The sequence below is a fragment of the Wolffia australiana genome, chromosome 3 (assembly GCF_029677425.1).
Source record: "Wolffia australiana isolate 7733 chromosome 3, ASM2967742v1".
Taxonomy (NCBI): Eukaryota; Viridiplantae; Streptophyta; class Magnoliopsida; order Alismatales; family Araceae; genus Wolffia; species Wolffia australiana.
Window position 1 is genome coordinate 2584352 of NC_135837.1, and position 15823 is coordinate 2600174.

The window sequence follows — 15823 nt, forward strand, 5'->3', positions numbered from 1 at the left end:
GCCTTCTCGTGTCATCCCCTGATCTTGGTCTTAATTGGCAATTATCGAACCCCTTCTCATTATTTTAAAAGTTGCATCATCCAAATCCCGATGTCGCATTCATCTCTTTATTGTGTTGTACACCATTTTGACAATACCGTCGAATTCTTTTACATCAATCATCAGATGATGAAATTTACATTTAAATACTCTATAATTATAGGGCAAGTTATGGGTCAATCCACAAAGAGGCAGAAATTTAATTTCAAAATTTTTCTCAAGCTTGGAATGAATGAAGTGAGTTTGAAAGTGAGATATATAATTTCTAAGATTTTTATGGATATTTAGTCAATTTATATAAATTCATATGATCTAAATTAAATCAGAATTACAAAGAAAAACACTAAAAATAGTTTAGACAACTTTTCATAATTTAAATTATTACTATAAAAGGAAAATAATACTTTTTGAATTTTTTAATTTAATTAACACCATAAAACACTAGAAATATTTAAAACAATAGTTTAATATTTTTTGAATTTTTGTAAATGTTAAAAATACTGAACATTGGTTATATTAGTTTTAATGATTTTTTCTGATTTTTTTGGAAATTATAAATATATAAAATAAGAAATATACCTTTTCCGGCTAGCGCCGGCGGCGGCAATGGTGGAACGGTGGCGGTGGTAGCGGTAGACCGGATGAGCCGGTGGTCCTTGTGTGGCACTTATAGGGCTGGCCTTAGTGGCTTAGCCAATTAAGGTTCAGCCTAATTCGGCTAAGTCAAGACTTAGCCAAACGGGCTAAGCCCTAATGGGCTTGACCCAATATGGTTAAGACTTAGTCAATTTGACTAAGTCCTCCATCTCCACTTTTTTTGCCCTAAATGATGTAATCCAAACAAAATTTTTTATTTTGAATTTTGAAAGAAAGAGTGAAGGATGATCTATAGAGATACTGGAAGAGACTTTAGAGAGCTAAAGAAATGGTTTTAGAGAGAGAAAATGACTGAAATGAAGAGATAGAGAGAGAAAATAAAGAGAGAGTGTAGAAGAAGTTTGAGATAAAATTTGAAGGTAAAATGAAGGATACATTTGATGAAATTTCTAGAGAATGAACTAGGGATATGTATGAAGATATATAGAGATAATGAAACAATTATAGAGAGAGAAAGTAGGGAAAATTGAATGTTTAGAGTGAGAAAATGATGGATTTTAAGGGTAAATGGATGGATGATGATGTGAAAATGGAAACCTAAGTTCCTAAAACCTCAATGCAATCCTGGTGAGCCCTCAATGCTTGCTCTCAAATGTGGATCCTTATATTTCCCAGGATCAGGCGTTTTTTAATGCAAACAGGAGATGAGATTGCATGAAAACTTCAACAAACTTACATTAAGTAGGTTGAACAACCTGGATCCTGAAATATGACTTATCCTGCTGGGCAGCCAATTGCTATATCCATAATGAGGGGAAATGAGGGAGAAAATAGTATTTATAGATTGGAATAATTATTATAATACCCCTTTGGGTATTTTCTTTTTTCTTTTATTGCCATTTTCTCCTCTTTTTCTCCATGGGTTGAGAGTTTCCCCTTGTAATCTTAAACTTCTTTCTTTGGAAGGCTTTTGAGAGCCCAATGGACAGGTCATATGGTGGCCCATCTTCCTCTGATTTCTCATTTGAAGGCCCCAACACCCTTTTTCACCTTTCAAGGCCCCTTTTAAGAATCACTAAACTCTCAAAAAAACTCCAACTCTTGAAGAATTGTGTCTTCTGATTCCTGTGAATTTCTGCACATCTGAAACTAGAGAACACTCATCAGTGCTAAAATTAGTTGACTTCAAAGAAGTCAAGAAGTTTAGTCAAAAATAACCATAATGTGCAAAAATTAGAGTTTATAGCTCATGCATAAATATTTAGTTGATTCAAATAATAACATGATAAATTCTGAATTAATAATAAGAATAATCATTTAAAAAGTATATAAATATCCATTAAACTATCATGTTATCATGAGCCAGAAACGAAAAAATAAGCGCGAACCAGCAATTACTCAAGGTGTTCTCTACTGTGATTATGTCCAGTTGATTATTAAAAGGAAGCCCTCGTCTGATATATTTTATAAAAACTGTCCGCCGAATAGTTGTGCTAGTGCTGAGAAATAGGAACAAACTTAAATGTGTGTTGGTTGTATTATAATTTCAGACTTTTGCGTAATATATCTCTGCCCTCTTCTGATGCAAAATACATGTATCACAGACCGTTTACGAACCTTTCTTTAACTGATTCTCACATGGGATGTCCTTCGCGGCGAGACAACCGCACAATATTATGTAGTTATATCCTAAAGCGTGTCAAATGCTTCAGATTTGAAATATCAGCTTGTACTTTCTCAACGTCACAGAAAGAAAGAAGATAAAAAGTTTAAAAGAAAGATAATCGTTAAATTATATCTTAGGAGACAAAGACAAATGTTATTTGCCTACTACCCTTTCCCACGTTTGCGTTGTTCGATTTCTAAGTGTACCGTGTTTTCATCGGGGATGGATAACAACGAGGCAGATGAAGGTTTGCTCTGATTGGAGAAACTTTTTCTTGCCGTAAATATGTCTATATTGTACAAATTCAACCACTTCAATTCTTTGTAAAATGTAGACACGAAGGATTGGAAGTTGCACACCACAACTTAAGTCAATCCCTCGTCCCCAGCATGCAAGATGAGGTGGAGCACAATTAGCCGCAGAAATTATTTGCTAGTAGCCAAATCAATCATTTCAGGGCTCTATAATTAAAAGATCCTTGATGATGTCAACTTATTTTTATATCGCTGCATTCAATCTCACTTTCTCATTATTTCCTCAAGGGGCACTCAAACGTTCATGAAGCATCGACAGTGAATGAGCTTTTAAAGCCAGAACAGTTTCCGAGTGCTATTTGAAATTTAAAAATGAAAGAGACCACAGATAAATTTTCACAGAATATGCTCTCAAACAGAGCTCTTGCCTATTTGAACTCCATTGGAGAAGGCTTCTTGTTGTAACTCGTTGAAGAGAAACAACGACCCAAGACGCTACGGTGAAATGCGGAATCAACTCGGACGTGATAACTGTGTCGGCGTATAGAGACAGGAAACAAGAACCTCTTTACGTCACCGGCGTGACGTCAACGTGCAAGGCTCTTGGTGCAGGGCAACGACTTCTCGTATGGTGCTGCGGAGCAACTCCTCAAACTCCCAAGACAAGGGAGCGGCCACCAAGGAGTGATGAAGACAAACCAAAGGAGAGAGAGAGAGGAGAAGAGAGGAAGAGACAAGAAGAATGAACAGAAAACTCATATTCCTTGCATTTCAGAATAGATTTGCCCTCTATATATAGAGGGCCAATTACAGTTTCAGGGAATTTGAAAGGTCTGGAATATGAAAAGCCAAGAGCCTTTTCATATTCTCCAAAGAAGCCTCTTCATATTCCCACAAAGAGACAAGAGGAGGGGGGTTAAAACTTTTCAACTCCCCCTTCCTTTATTGGGGTTTGACTAGTCAAGCCCTCCCCTTCACATTCCGTAATCGCGGGGCTGACACACCCCAACAAACTCCACCTTGGCAGACACCCCAGTCGCGCTAGGTGTTCTTGTCGCTTTCCCACGTCGCAGGCGCTCCACCTCCATCAAGGTACCTGCAACATGCACCAAGTCCAAACAATGTTTGAACTTCTCCACCGTGACAACCTTCGTCAACATGTCTGCGGCATTCTCCTCCGTGTGCACCTTCTAAAGGATAATCTCCTCAGAATTCAACAGCTCCTGAATCTTGTGATACCTCACGTCAATGTGCTTTGACCGTGCATGGTAGACCTGATTCTTTGCCAAGCAAATGGCACTCTGACTGTCACATAACAGAGGAACTCCACCTTGAGCAATGCTGAGTTCTTTGAACAAACCCTTCAACCACAAGGCTTCCTTAGCAGCTTCCGTGGCCACCATGTACTCCGCCTCCGTTGTAGACAATGCCACAGTTGACTGGAGTGTTGACTTCCAGCTCATAGGTCCACCGGCCACCGTAAACACATAACCGGTCGTGGATCTTTGATTGTCAATGTCTTCTGCAAAATCAGCATCGACATAACCACATACTGAAAGTGAACTCCCTTTGTTGAAGAGAATTCCTGTATCAATTGTGCCCTTCAAGTATCGAAGAATCCATTTCACCGCACTCCAATGCTCCTTCCCCGAATTGCTCATAAATCTGCTCACCAGTCCAACTGCGTGAGCAATATCCGGCCTTGTACAGACCATAGCATACATGAGAGAACCAACGGCACTAGCATAGGGAATAGACTTCATTTCAGCGATGTCTTCAGCAGCTTCAGGTCTCTGCGCAACGGACAACCTGAAATGGTTAGCAAGAGGAGTATTCACTGCTTTAGCATTCCTCATGCCAAACAGATCAACAATCTTCTCAAGATAGCTCCTCTGAGTCAACCATAGATGACCATTCGCACGGTCTCTATGAATCTCCATTCCAAGGATCTTCTTCGTAGCACCCAGATCCTTCATTTCAAATTCCCTGCTCAACAATGCCTTCAATCGTCCAATCTCATGTACATTCTTCGAAGCAATGAGCATGTCATCCACATAGAGCATCAAATATATAGGAGAACCATCATCACATATCTTCATGTAGACGCAACAATCAAATTCGCACCTTGAATAGCCAATGCGCACCATGAATGAGTCGAACTTCTTGTACCACTGCCTCGGAGACTGCTTCAGCCCATACAAGGACTTCCTCAGCCTGCAAACAAGGTTCTCTGCCCCCGGTACAACGAAGCCTTCAGGTAGATCACTTCCTCCAAATCACCATGAAGGAATGCCGTCTTCACGTCCAACTGCTCCAGCTCCATGTTTTCATGCGCAACAATAGCTAACACCATGCGAATAGATGTATGTTTAACAACAGGTGAGAAGATCTCATTATAATCAACTCCCTGTTTCTGAGCAAAGCCCTTTGCGACTAGCCGTGCTTTGTATGATGGCTGCTCTGCCTCGGAAAGTGGCACCTTCTTCTTAAACACCCACTTGCATCCGATGGCTCGCTTCCCTGCCGGAAGCTCCACCAACTCCCATGTTTGGTTCTTGTCCAAGGATGTGCGTTCCTCGGACATCGCCTGCAGCCATTTATCTTTCTCGGGGCAATTCAGTGCCTCCTTGAAAGACGTTGGTTCTCAATCTCCTACAAACAAAGCAATAGTCACATAATCCTCCAGACGTACATGCGGCCTCGTCTCCCGCCTCGCCCGCCTAACAGCAATGCTCTCAGAATTCTCTACGGCCTCATCAGCTGATTCTCCACCATCAGTTGAACTGGGTGGAATCTGCACATTCTCCACCTCCACCCAAGTCCTCTCTTGGACATTGCCGCCACCTGAATTCTGATCTCCCTGCTCATTGGAAGGCTTCCCCATGTGATTTTCATCAAAAACCACATCCCTGCTGAACACAATCTTTTGCACTTCCGGATCCCAAAGCCGATAGCCTTTCACTTCGTCGCTATACCCCAAGAAAATGCACTTCTTGGACTTTGGATCAAGGTTTGACCACTCATCAGCAGGTGTAAGGACATAACCTGGACATCCAAAAACACGCAACATGGAGTAGTCCACAGGTTTTCCAGTCCATACCTCTTCAGCCACCTTCCCATCAAGAGCAGAATTTGATGACCTATTCACCAAGTACGGCGCCATCTGAACTGCCTCTGCCCAGAACTCCTTGGGCAATTCAGCATTCAACCGCAAACACCTTGCTCTCTCTGCAATGGTGTGGTTCATGCGTTCTGCAACGCCATTCTGCTGAGGGGTCTTCTTCTCCGTAAAGTGACACCGAATGCCATGCTCTATGCAGAACTGATCAAATTCAGAATTCTTAAATTCCGTACCATTGTCAGTCCGCAAGACCTTGATCTTTTTCCCCGTTTGGTTCTCAACTCTTGCTCACCAAGTCTTGACCGTGAGAAAACGTCCGACTTGTGCTTCAAGAAGTAAACCCAAACTTTCCTGGAAAAATCATCAACAAACGTTAGAAAATACCGAGGACCTCCACGGCTCATCACGTCAACAGGCCCCCAAACATCAGCATGGATGTAATTCATGACACCGCCAGTATCATGTTCTGCCGCCTTGAACGTCACCCGGCACTGTTTGCCCATGACACAGTACTTGCAAAAGTCCAATTTGCAAGACCTCACGCTGGGTAGCAGACCTCGTGCATGTAGCTTCTACATGCTGGCTTCACTCATGTGGCCCAAGCGCAAGTGCCACAAGAGTGTGTAGTCCGTCCTTGGCTCCCGTGGTGTAGGAACTGCAGCTCCACCGATCACAGTGCTCCCTTCAAGCTTGTAAATGTTGGCTCATAAACGTGCCCCCTTCATAACAACAAGCGCTCCTTTACAAACTTTCAATACTCCATCCGCGGCCTTGAATGTGCAGCCATTCGCCTCCAAGTACTCGAGCGAAATCAAACTTTGCCGTAGATCCGGCACGTGCCGCACATTACCCAGCATTCTGATTGCTCCATCGAACATCCGGATCTTCACCGTTCCAACGCCAACAATCTTGCAAGGAGCATCGTTCCCCATAGCAACAACTCCTGAAGCACTTGCATAAGAGTGAAACCAGTCAACGTGAGGGCATAAATGGTAGGAGCAGCCAGAATCCAAAATCCACGAGTCTACTAATTCATCAGCGGCGACCAAGGCAGAGTAGACGTCTCCGTCGCTACCCTCCTCAACCCTCGCGACATTAGCAGTGCTCGTCTTTGCAGCATCCGTCTTCCCATTCTTCAACTTTGGACAATCTCTCCGAAGATGTCCTTTCTCGTGACACTTGTGGCATGTCACGCTCTTCAACCAATTGGTCCGAGACTTGGACTGATGGTTCTTCTCTCCCGACTTCCCCTTCTCCTTCTGCCGTCCACGTTCCTTCCCGTTCTTCACGTAGAGTGCCTCGCCATGGGTATCTTCAGCTCCTTTCTTCCGCTGATAATACTCCATCAAGGTTGTAATAACCTCCTCAAGACCTGGCGCTTTGCTTCCATGCAACAAGGTCATCACGAGGTGATCGTACGACTCGGGAAGAGAAACCAGCAGAAATATCACTTTGTTCTTGTCAGAGAACACCTCCTCAATCTTCATCAGATCTGTAATCAACTGATTAAAACAATCAATGTGAACAGATAAATCAGCACCTTCAGCCATTCGTAGCCCGAATAATCTTCTCTTCAACGCCAACTTGCTCATCATCGACTTTGATGCAAAGCGCTTCGCCAACTTATCCCAAATCGCCGCGGGATCCTTGTCGCCAAGAACATGATGAAGAGCACTATCGGACAAGCATAATGGAATCATGCTCGCGGCCTTCTGCTGATACTTGTGCCAATCCGCTGCCGTAACATTATCAGACTTCGGCCCATCCAAGGTCAACGTCAAATCCTGCTGGATCAACAGATCGTACACCCGCTGCTGCCACAGGTTAAAGTTCGACGAGCTGTCTAGCTTCTCAACATCAAAACGAGATGAAGATGACGTCATATCAAATCCGAGTAAAACAACCTGGCTCTGATACCACTTGTTGTAACTCGTTGAAGAGAAACAACGACCCAAGACGCTACGGTGAAATGCGGAATCAACTCGGACGTGATAACTGTGTCGGCGTATAGAGACAGGAAACAAGAACCTCTTTACGTCACCGGCGTGACGTCAACGTGCAAGGCTCTTGGTGCAGGGCAACGACTTCTCGTATGGTGCTGCGGAGCAACTCCTCAAACTCCCAAGACAAGGGAGCGGCCACCAAGGAGTGATGAAGACAAACCAAAGGAGAGAGAGAGAGGAGAAGAGAGGAAGAGACAAGAAGAATGAACAGAAAACTCATATTCCTTGCATTTCAGAATAGATTTGCCCTCTATATATAGAGGGCCAATTACAGTTTCAGGGAATTTGAAAGGTCTGGAATATGAAAAGCCAAGAGCCTTTTCATATTCTCCAAAGAAGCCTCTTCATATTCCCACAAAGAGACAAGAGGAGGGGGGTTAAAACTTTTCAACTCCCCCTTCCTTTATTGGGGTTTGACTAGTCAAGCCCTCCCCCTTCACATTCCCGTAATGGGGGGGGATGACACACCCCAACACTTCGTCATCCCAGAATTCAATTCACGCCATGGCTTCCCATCGTGTATTCGCGCTGCTTGCTCTTCTCTTAGTTTTGCAGGCACCGGCGTCGGACGCCCAGCATACGAAGGAAGTGATAGTCATCCTTAATCATGCGAACCAGTTCAGAATGCTGATCAAGCTTCTGCAAGACACAGGCATCCTCAATCTGATCCAGAACGCGATAGACAACCCGAACCCTAACTTTCAAGGTATCACCGTCTTCGCCTTCAACGATGTCGCCTTCCGCAAACTCCCTCCTGGCTTCATAGAGAACCGGACTCTGGCTCAGAAGAGGCGGCTTCTGCAATATCAGGTATTAGTCGGCTTCTTCACCTTCAACGGTCTTTCTACCCTCAACGGCCCGGTGAATACGCTAGCCGGGGTTCCTCTGACCATCGTCCAAGCTCTACCCAGTAGACCTTTCGTTTCATCCGGTAGCGTGATCACGGCGGTGAAGAACCCCCTCACTGAAGACTTTTCGGCCTCGGTCTTCCTAGTCTTTGATGTTCTGATTCCCCCCGGTCTGTAAGAGGTCGACCTTCTGGGTGCAATGAATAAGGTCACGTATCCTCCTCAACGCTGACCCCTTGGATGTTCACGAGGACTGATTCTTCCGACGAGGAGAAGCTCTGGAGGCTGTCTTGTTTCTACGTTTTACAATCTTCCTATGTTACACTCAGTTCTTCCTCGCTTTCTCTTTGTACCATGTCCGTCTTTGAACGTGTCTGCAGATCTTCTCTTGACAATTTGTATGCTTTGGATTGTCGGTGTTCTCATTTTTTCAGACAAGGACGATTCATTCTCCCTGATCTTTACAACACTATGATAGGATTTGAACGGCCTTTTACGGGTAGTAATCAGAAAGAAGAAAAACTAACAAAGCGATTCCCGTGGTTTCTTGGCACTTTAATGTAGCCTCTCTATGAAGGTAACTATGTCAAAGGTTAACAAAGAGAAAAAATAACATGCAAAAAAAGGCGCTGAATTTGCTGATTTTTATAAAAAAAGGGAAAAAGAAGGCCTATAGAACAAGAGAGTCACATCTCACACAAGTTTCCTGAGAATATTTTATGGACAATTGTGTCAGAAAAATGAAGTTATTATGGTGACAGAGAAGTCTTCACAGGGTCATCAAAACTTTAGTGTACACACGGCAATTATCTTCATGACGACAAACTTCTCGTCAATGTTGTGGTTGGATTTATGGTTGCGTGTTCCTTTGCATGCTTTGATAGAATGTTTCTAGGGTAAGATAAGTAAATCTGTGTGTAGAGCACATTAGTTAAGTAATCAAAACTATAAACCTTTTCAAGACGGATAGAATAGGATATTCAACGTCTGTTGACCACAGTCAATTTTGAACTTAGATCATTATTTTCAAAGTGACGTTCTATTTGGTTTATTGCAGGCTGCTTTTTGTGCTCAATTCTTGGTTAGATAATATAAATTATCTAAGGGACACTCAAAACTATTTGTCGGTCCCGCTATGACGACAATTTAAAGGTAGTTGAGTATATCTAATTTGTACACCTAATGGATATTGAAACTGGTGGGTTGCAAGTACCTTTTGGGCTGCACCAGGCATGAACGAATATAGGCTTCTACATCTCATTCCATTCCCGGCCAATGATAGCTGCTGGACAAGAGTGCAAGCGTCCGGGCCTGCCCTGGGTGTCTGGCGTGGGGTGCGTCGTGTGCTTTGTAAAGGAGCTTCCGGCGCAACCCACCCGCACGCGGCACATATGGCCTGTTCCCATTTGCGTATATGATGCCGTCCTTTGTCCAGAATATCCTTGACTTGCCCGTAGCAATGCGCTTCATCAGGCGAATAGCTTCTAGATCAACTTTCAGTGCCAACTTGGTTTCATCAAGGATGCTTCCTTGGACTGCTGAAAGTGCGGCCACGAACACTTTCGATTCTTTGCGGCTTAGGGCGTCGCCCACTTGGTTGGTGCACCCCGGCTTGTACTTCAATTCGAAGTCGAACTCCACCAAGAAGTCCTGCCATCTCGCTTGCTTCGGGGTCAGCTTCTTCTAGGACTCGAAGCAGCTGGTGGCCACGTTGTCGGTGTAGACCACAAATTTCCCTCCGAGGAGATAGTGGCGCCAGACTCTCAGGCAATGGACCACCGCCGTCATCTCCTTCTCGTGTGCCGAGTACCTCCTTTCCGCGTCATTTAGCTTGAGGCTCTCGTAGGCCACCGGGTGTCCATCCAGCATCAAGACACCACCAAGGGCGAAATCAGAAGCATCGGTGTGTACCTCATATGGCTTGTTAAACTTGGGCAATCGAAGCACCAGCTCAGTGGAGACTGCACTCTTCAGCTTATCCAATGCTCTTTGACACCGGTCTGTCCACTGCCACTTCACATCCTTCTTCAACAAGTCCGTCAGAGGGGCAGCTAGTCGGGAGAAGCCTTTGATAAACTTCTGGTAGTAATTTGCCAACCCAAGGAAAGATCTTAGCTGCGGCACTCCCTTCGGCTCCGTCCAATTTCTGATGGTCCAATTTTTGTTACCCCTGACTAGGCGGCATTCCCTGCCCAAAGGCCTGCGTGCTTATTGGGAGGGCGTGTCCGTTGTATTTTGGCTCACGACATTTTAAGGACTGAGTCATAATCGGTAGCGATGCCCAATACCTGATCTTTCAGGCCAATGCTAGTGTCCGTGGGGATCCACTACAGACTGTGCACTTGCCAGTCCGCGCCCAAGGCGGGACAGATCTGGTACGGTCCGCGCGTGCTGGGTGCGGGCTGAACAGTGACTACGCGCGCGCCAAGCGCCACGCGCCAACGCCAAACACCACGTGCTGGCGCCAACGCTACCCGCCAGCGCTGAGCACTGCGGTATGCGCAAGTGCGGGACCTACAGCACGGGGGGCGTGTTGCGGTTGCAGCGCACGGAGTGGTGCGGGGTGCTGCGCAGCGGCCACGCGGGCAACGCGCGCATTGCGTGTGCGGGGCGCGGGGCTGGGAGACATCCTGCTTGGAGAATAAGGCATGTGGCGCACTAAGCGTCGAGACGACATAGCGGGCGCAAAGCGCTCCTAAGGGTAGTGCTGGACGTGCAGTGCCTAGCTGGGGGGCGTCGAATGTGGTGGCATCACGCAGACTACACGCTAGAGTGTTGACACGGGTGCCGGTGGCATGTGTGATCGTCAAGGCAGGGGTGGCGTTTGTGATCGCTAGGCCCACGGGTGCACGGCACCTGGCCCGGCGCACTTGTGTAGCTGATTGAGACGGCCCTGACCTTAAAACTCCAGATGGATAAACTAGAAGAAGGCACCAATAGTTGTCCCAGCATCGACATCGGGAGGAAGCACTCACTCCCCAAACCGCTGTTCGACGGTTCTCGCCGGGAAGATGCAGTGGCAGGTTTCTGTATGAGTGCGACTGGTATTTTGGCCAAGGACAACACTCAGATGAAAGTAAGATCCTACAGGCTAGCTACTTCCTCACTGATGAGGCAAAGTCGTGGTGGCGACAGCAGGAAGAATGTGGAAATTGGCCACCCCCGACATATGAAGAGTTTGTGCGGGAGATTAAGGAGAGCTTCATGCTGCACAACACGGCGTGGATCGCGAGGGGAGAGCTCGAAAGCCTCAAGATGACGGGCAATCCGAGGGAATACGTGGGCCAATTTGTGTCCATAATCTGGAGGATAACCAACATGTCTGAGGTGGACAAGCTCTACCGCTTCGCGAAGGGCCTTCCCCACTGGCTCCATACAGAGCTGGAGAGGAGATAGTGTAGAGATTTGAACTCGGCCTACAAGGTCGTGGAAAGCATAGAGCTCCGACCCACTAGACCCGCCAAGACAGAGGACAGACCCATGAAAGGGAATAAGCCGCGCCAAGAGTGCGCTGAGGCACCAGCAGCACCAAGTAGTCAAGGCCTGAAATGGAAATTCAAGCAACGCCACGGCAAGAGCCGAGACAAGGGAGCAACAAGTTAACTTGTTTTTCTTGCGGAGGACCCCATTTCATGAAGGATTGCCCAAGAGGGACGGCAGCGTCCACAAACGTTAATGCGATGGTCGTGCCGCCGCCCGAATCAGATGTTCCCAGGGGAAGTAGTACGGTGACCTTGAACCCCTTACAGTGCTTAGCGGCACTATAGGGGGGTGCCCCACTCCAATATGAGGGTCTGAACCTCTTGCACGTCCCGATACTGATCAACGGCAAACCCTCCATGGCCATGGTCAACACGGGGGCGACACATAACGTCCTCGCTGAGAAAGAAGCCAAGAAGCTCGGCCTGAAGCTGTCCCCAAGTGCAGGGAAGATCAAGGCCATCAACTCGGAAGCCCAAGACATCGTTGGCGTGGCCAAGGGGGTGTTGCTGCAGGTGGGAACGTGGGAGGGCCGGACCAACTTCATGGTGTCCCCCATGGATGACTTCATGGTCGTCCTGGGTCTCGACCTTCTAATGGGTTCACGTGCTGTCGTGTTCCCCCAGTACCGCGGCGTCCTGTTCCCGGAGGGATCTCACCCATGTTTCGTGAGGGACCAATGGGTCCAGAAGCCGAGGAACGCCGCACTCCTACCCGCCATGCAAATCAAGGACTGATTGAGGAAGGGGGAAGAGACCTTCCTCGTCACCATATGAGGGTTGGCACCTTAGAAAAAGGGTGAAAGGCAGGGATGTACACCAGCCCATTTGGCGGCACTTAGTTGGCGATGACGACAACAACCCCGGTGCAGCCCCGGGTGGAATTCTAGGGCCAATTGCAGACGTACTGCGGGAGTTTGTCGGGGTGATGCCCGCGCAACTCCCTGCGAAGCTGCCGCCCAAGCGGGATGTGGACCATGAGATCGAATTGCTCCCTCGAACACGTCCCCCTGCACGAGCGCCCTAAAAAATGCCACCTGCCTTCCTAGAGGAGCTGAGGAAGCAGTTCCAAGAACTTCTGGAGAGCAAGCTCACACATCCATCCAAGGCTCCCTTCGGCGCCCCGGTTCTTTTCCAGAAGAAGAAGGACGGGTCGCTCCGACTTTGCATGGACTACCGAGCGTTGAACAAGGTAACAGTGAAAAATAAATATCCTGTACGGAATGCTGAAGAGCTGTTTGACATGCTCAGTGAGGCTCGCTACTACTCACGGATGGGCTTGAAGAGCGGGTACCACCAAGTGTGGATCAAGGAGGGAGATGAACCGAAGACGGCGTGTGTGACTCGCTACTGATCATTTGAATTTTGTGTGATGCCTTTTGGGCTCACGAACGCTCCTGATACGTTTTGTTGCCTGATGAACAATATTTTTTGGGGTTATATCGATGATTTTGTTGTTGTGTACTTGGATGATATTCTCATATACAGCCAGAGCTTGGATGACCATATGAGGCACCTGAGGAAGGTGATGGCCAAGCTAAAGGAGTACGAGCTCTACCTCAACCCAAAAAAGTGCGAGTTCACCTTGAAGGAGATTGAGTTTCTTGAACACCTAGTTGGGAAGGGAAGTGAGCGCATGGATCCCTCGAAGGTGAAGGCCATCAGAAATTGGACGGAGCCGAAGGGAGTGCCGCAGCTAAGATCTTTCCTTGGTTTGGCAAATTACTACCGGAAGTTTATCAAAGGATTCTCCCGACTAGCTGCCCCTCTGACGGACTTGTTGAAGAGGGATGTGAACTGGCAGTGGACAGACCGGTGTCAAAGAGCATTTGATAAGCTGAAGAGTGCAGTCTCCAGTGAGCCGCTGCTTCGATTGCCCAGGTTTAACAAGCCATATGAGGTACACACCGATGCTTCTGATTTCGCCCTTGGTGGTGTCTTGATGCAGGATCGACACCCGGTGGCCTACCAGAGCCGCAAGCTAAATGACGTAGAAAGGAGGTACTCGGCACACGAGAAGGAAATGACGACGGTGGTCCATTGCCTGAGAGTCTGGCGCCACTATCTCCTCGGAGGGAAATTTGTGGTCTACACCGACAACGTGGCCACCAGCTACTTCGAGTCCTAGAAGAAGCTGACCCCGAAGCAAGCGAGATGGCAGGACTTCTTGGCGGAGTTCGACTTCGAATTGAAGTACAAGCCGGGGCGCGCCAACCAAGTGGGCGACGCCCTAAGCCGCAAAGAATCGAAAGTGTTCGTGGCCACACTTTCAGCAGTCCAAGGAAGCATCCTTGATGAAATCAAGTTGGCGCTGAAAGATGATCTAGAAGCTGTTCGCCTGATGAAGCGCATTGCTGCGGGCGAGACAAGGAGATTCTGGACCAAGGACGGCATCATATACGTGAATGGGAACAGGTCGTATGTGCCGCATGCGGGTGGGTTGCGCCGAAAGCTCTTTTACAAAGCACACGACGCACCCCACGCCGGACACCCAGGGCAAGCCCGAACGCTTGCACTCCTGTCCCGCAGCTATCACTGGCCGGGAATGGAGTGAGATGTAGGAGCCTATGTTCGTTCATGCCTGGTGTGTCAACAAGACAAGACGGAGAATGCCAAGGCAGCTGGAATGCTGGAACCTCTCCCGAGGGCGAGCAGACTATGGGAGTCTATTTTGATAGACTTCATCACTTGCCTTCCGCACATGGGTGGGCACGATGCCATCTTGGTTGTCGTGGATCGCTTCTCCAAATATGTGACCTTTATCCCGACCAAGTCGGAAGTGCACACAGATGGAGTCGCTCGTCTGTTCATGTCCTATGTGGCGAAGTACTGGGGTCTTCCACTGGACATCATCAGCGACAGATACACAAGGTTCACTGGTCACTTTTGGGAGTCATTGTTCAAGTACATGGGTGCTAAGCTCAAATTTTCTACGAGCTTCCACCCCTAGACAGATGGTCAGACGGAACGTGTCAATTCCATGCTCGAAGGATACCTCCAGCACTACGTTTCGGTCAATCAGGAGAATTGGGTGGAGCTGTTGGACGCAGCACAATTTGCACACAACATCAACCGGAGCTCGCCTACAAGTCACTCGCCGTTTGAGATTGCAACGGGAAGCCAGCCACTGACTCCTCCAAAAGTTGTGAAAAGGAAAGGGAATGGGCATTTCCCTGCGGACTTCCAATTTGCGCGTGACTATCATGCTCGCATTTAGGAAGCCAGTGAAGCACTGGAGCATGTTGCTCAAAGAATGAAGAAGTACGCCGACCAGCACAGAAGGGACGTAGAGTTCCAAATGGGAGACAAGGTTTTGTTGAAGACCAACCCACAGATGTTGAAGACGAAGCAAGCAAAGCAGCGTCACAAGGGTCTGGTACCCCGCTATGATGGACCTTTCGAAGTGGTGGGGAAAATCAGACGGGTTGCCTACCAACTCAACATTCCTCGTCGGCTGGCGGTCCATCCGGTCTTCCATGTGTCGGTTCTGAAGAAATATATACCAAAGCCTGAAGACACGGCGAGGAACCAGCCCTAGTGTGCGCCTCCCAATGTGTAGGCGCATTTTGATCAGGAAGTAGAAGCGGTCCTGGCCAAGTGGGAAATTGACCGGGGAGGACGTCACGGTTGCTATCACAAGATTGAGTACCGAATCAAGTGGAAGAACAGACCAGAGGAATCAGCCACCTGGGAGCGTGACTCGAACTTATGGCAATTCGAGGACCTACTGCGAGCATATGAAGTGGAGCAGCGGGCGTCGACGAGGGCATTTACAAGTTTAGGCAGCGGGGGCATGTTAGGCCCCTAACTAGGTGG

General features: G+C 47.5%; 2 protein-coding genes across 2 annotated transcripts; both read left to right on the plus strand.

The window, feature by feature from the left end:
* Positions 1-8184: 8184 nt before the first annotated feature.
* LOC144700469 (fasciclin-like arabinogalactan protein 11) lies at positions 8185-8706 on the plus strand. Its single transcript, XM_078571867.1, has one exon. The coding sequence runs from the start codon at positions 8185-8187 to the stop codon at positions 8704-8706; it is 522 nt and encodes a 173-aa protein (XP_078427993.1).
* A 6002-nt stretch (positions 8707-14708) lies between these two features.
* On the plus strand, positions 14709-15224 carry LOC144700470 (uncharacterized). The gene is made up of 2 exons (XM_078571868.1): positions 14709-14886; positions 14998-15224. The coding sequence occupies exons 1-2, from the start codon at positions 14709-14711 to the stop codon at positions 15222-15224; spliced, it is 405 nt and encodes a 134-aa protein (XP_078427994.1).
* Positions 15225-15823: the final 599 nt, after the last annotated feature.

Excerpts from the sequence above, each read along its gene's own strand:
- LOC144700469 (XM_078571867.1), top strand. The coding sequence starts at position 8,185 with ATGGCTTCCCATCGTGTATTCGCGCTGCTTGCTCTTCTCTTAGTTTTG.
- LOC144700470 (XM_078571868.1), top strand. The coding sequence starts at position 14,709 with ATGGGTGGGCACGATGCCATCTTGGTTGTCGTGGATCGCTTCTCCAAA. Across the intron at positions 14,887-14,997 it reads CAGATACACAAGGTTCACTG|GATACCTCCAGCACTACGTT; the intron begins GTCACTTTTGGG and ends CCATGCTCGAAG.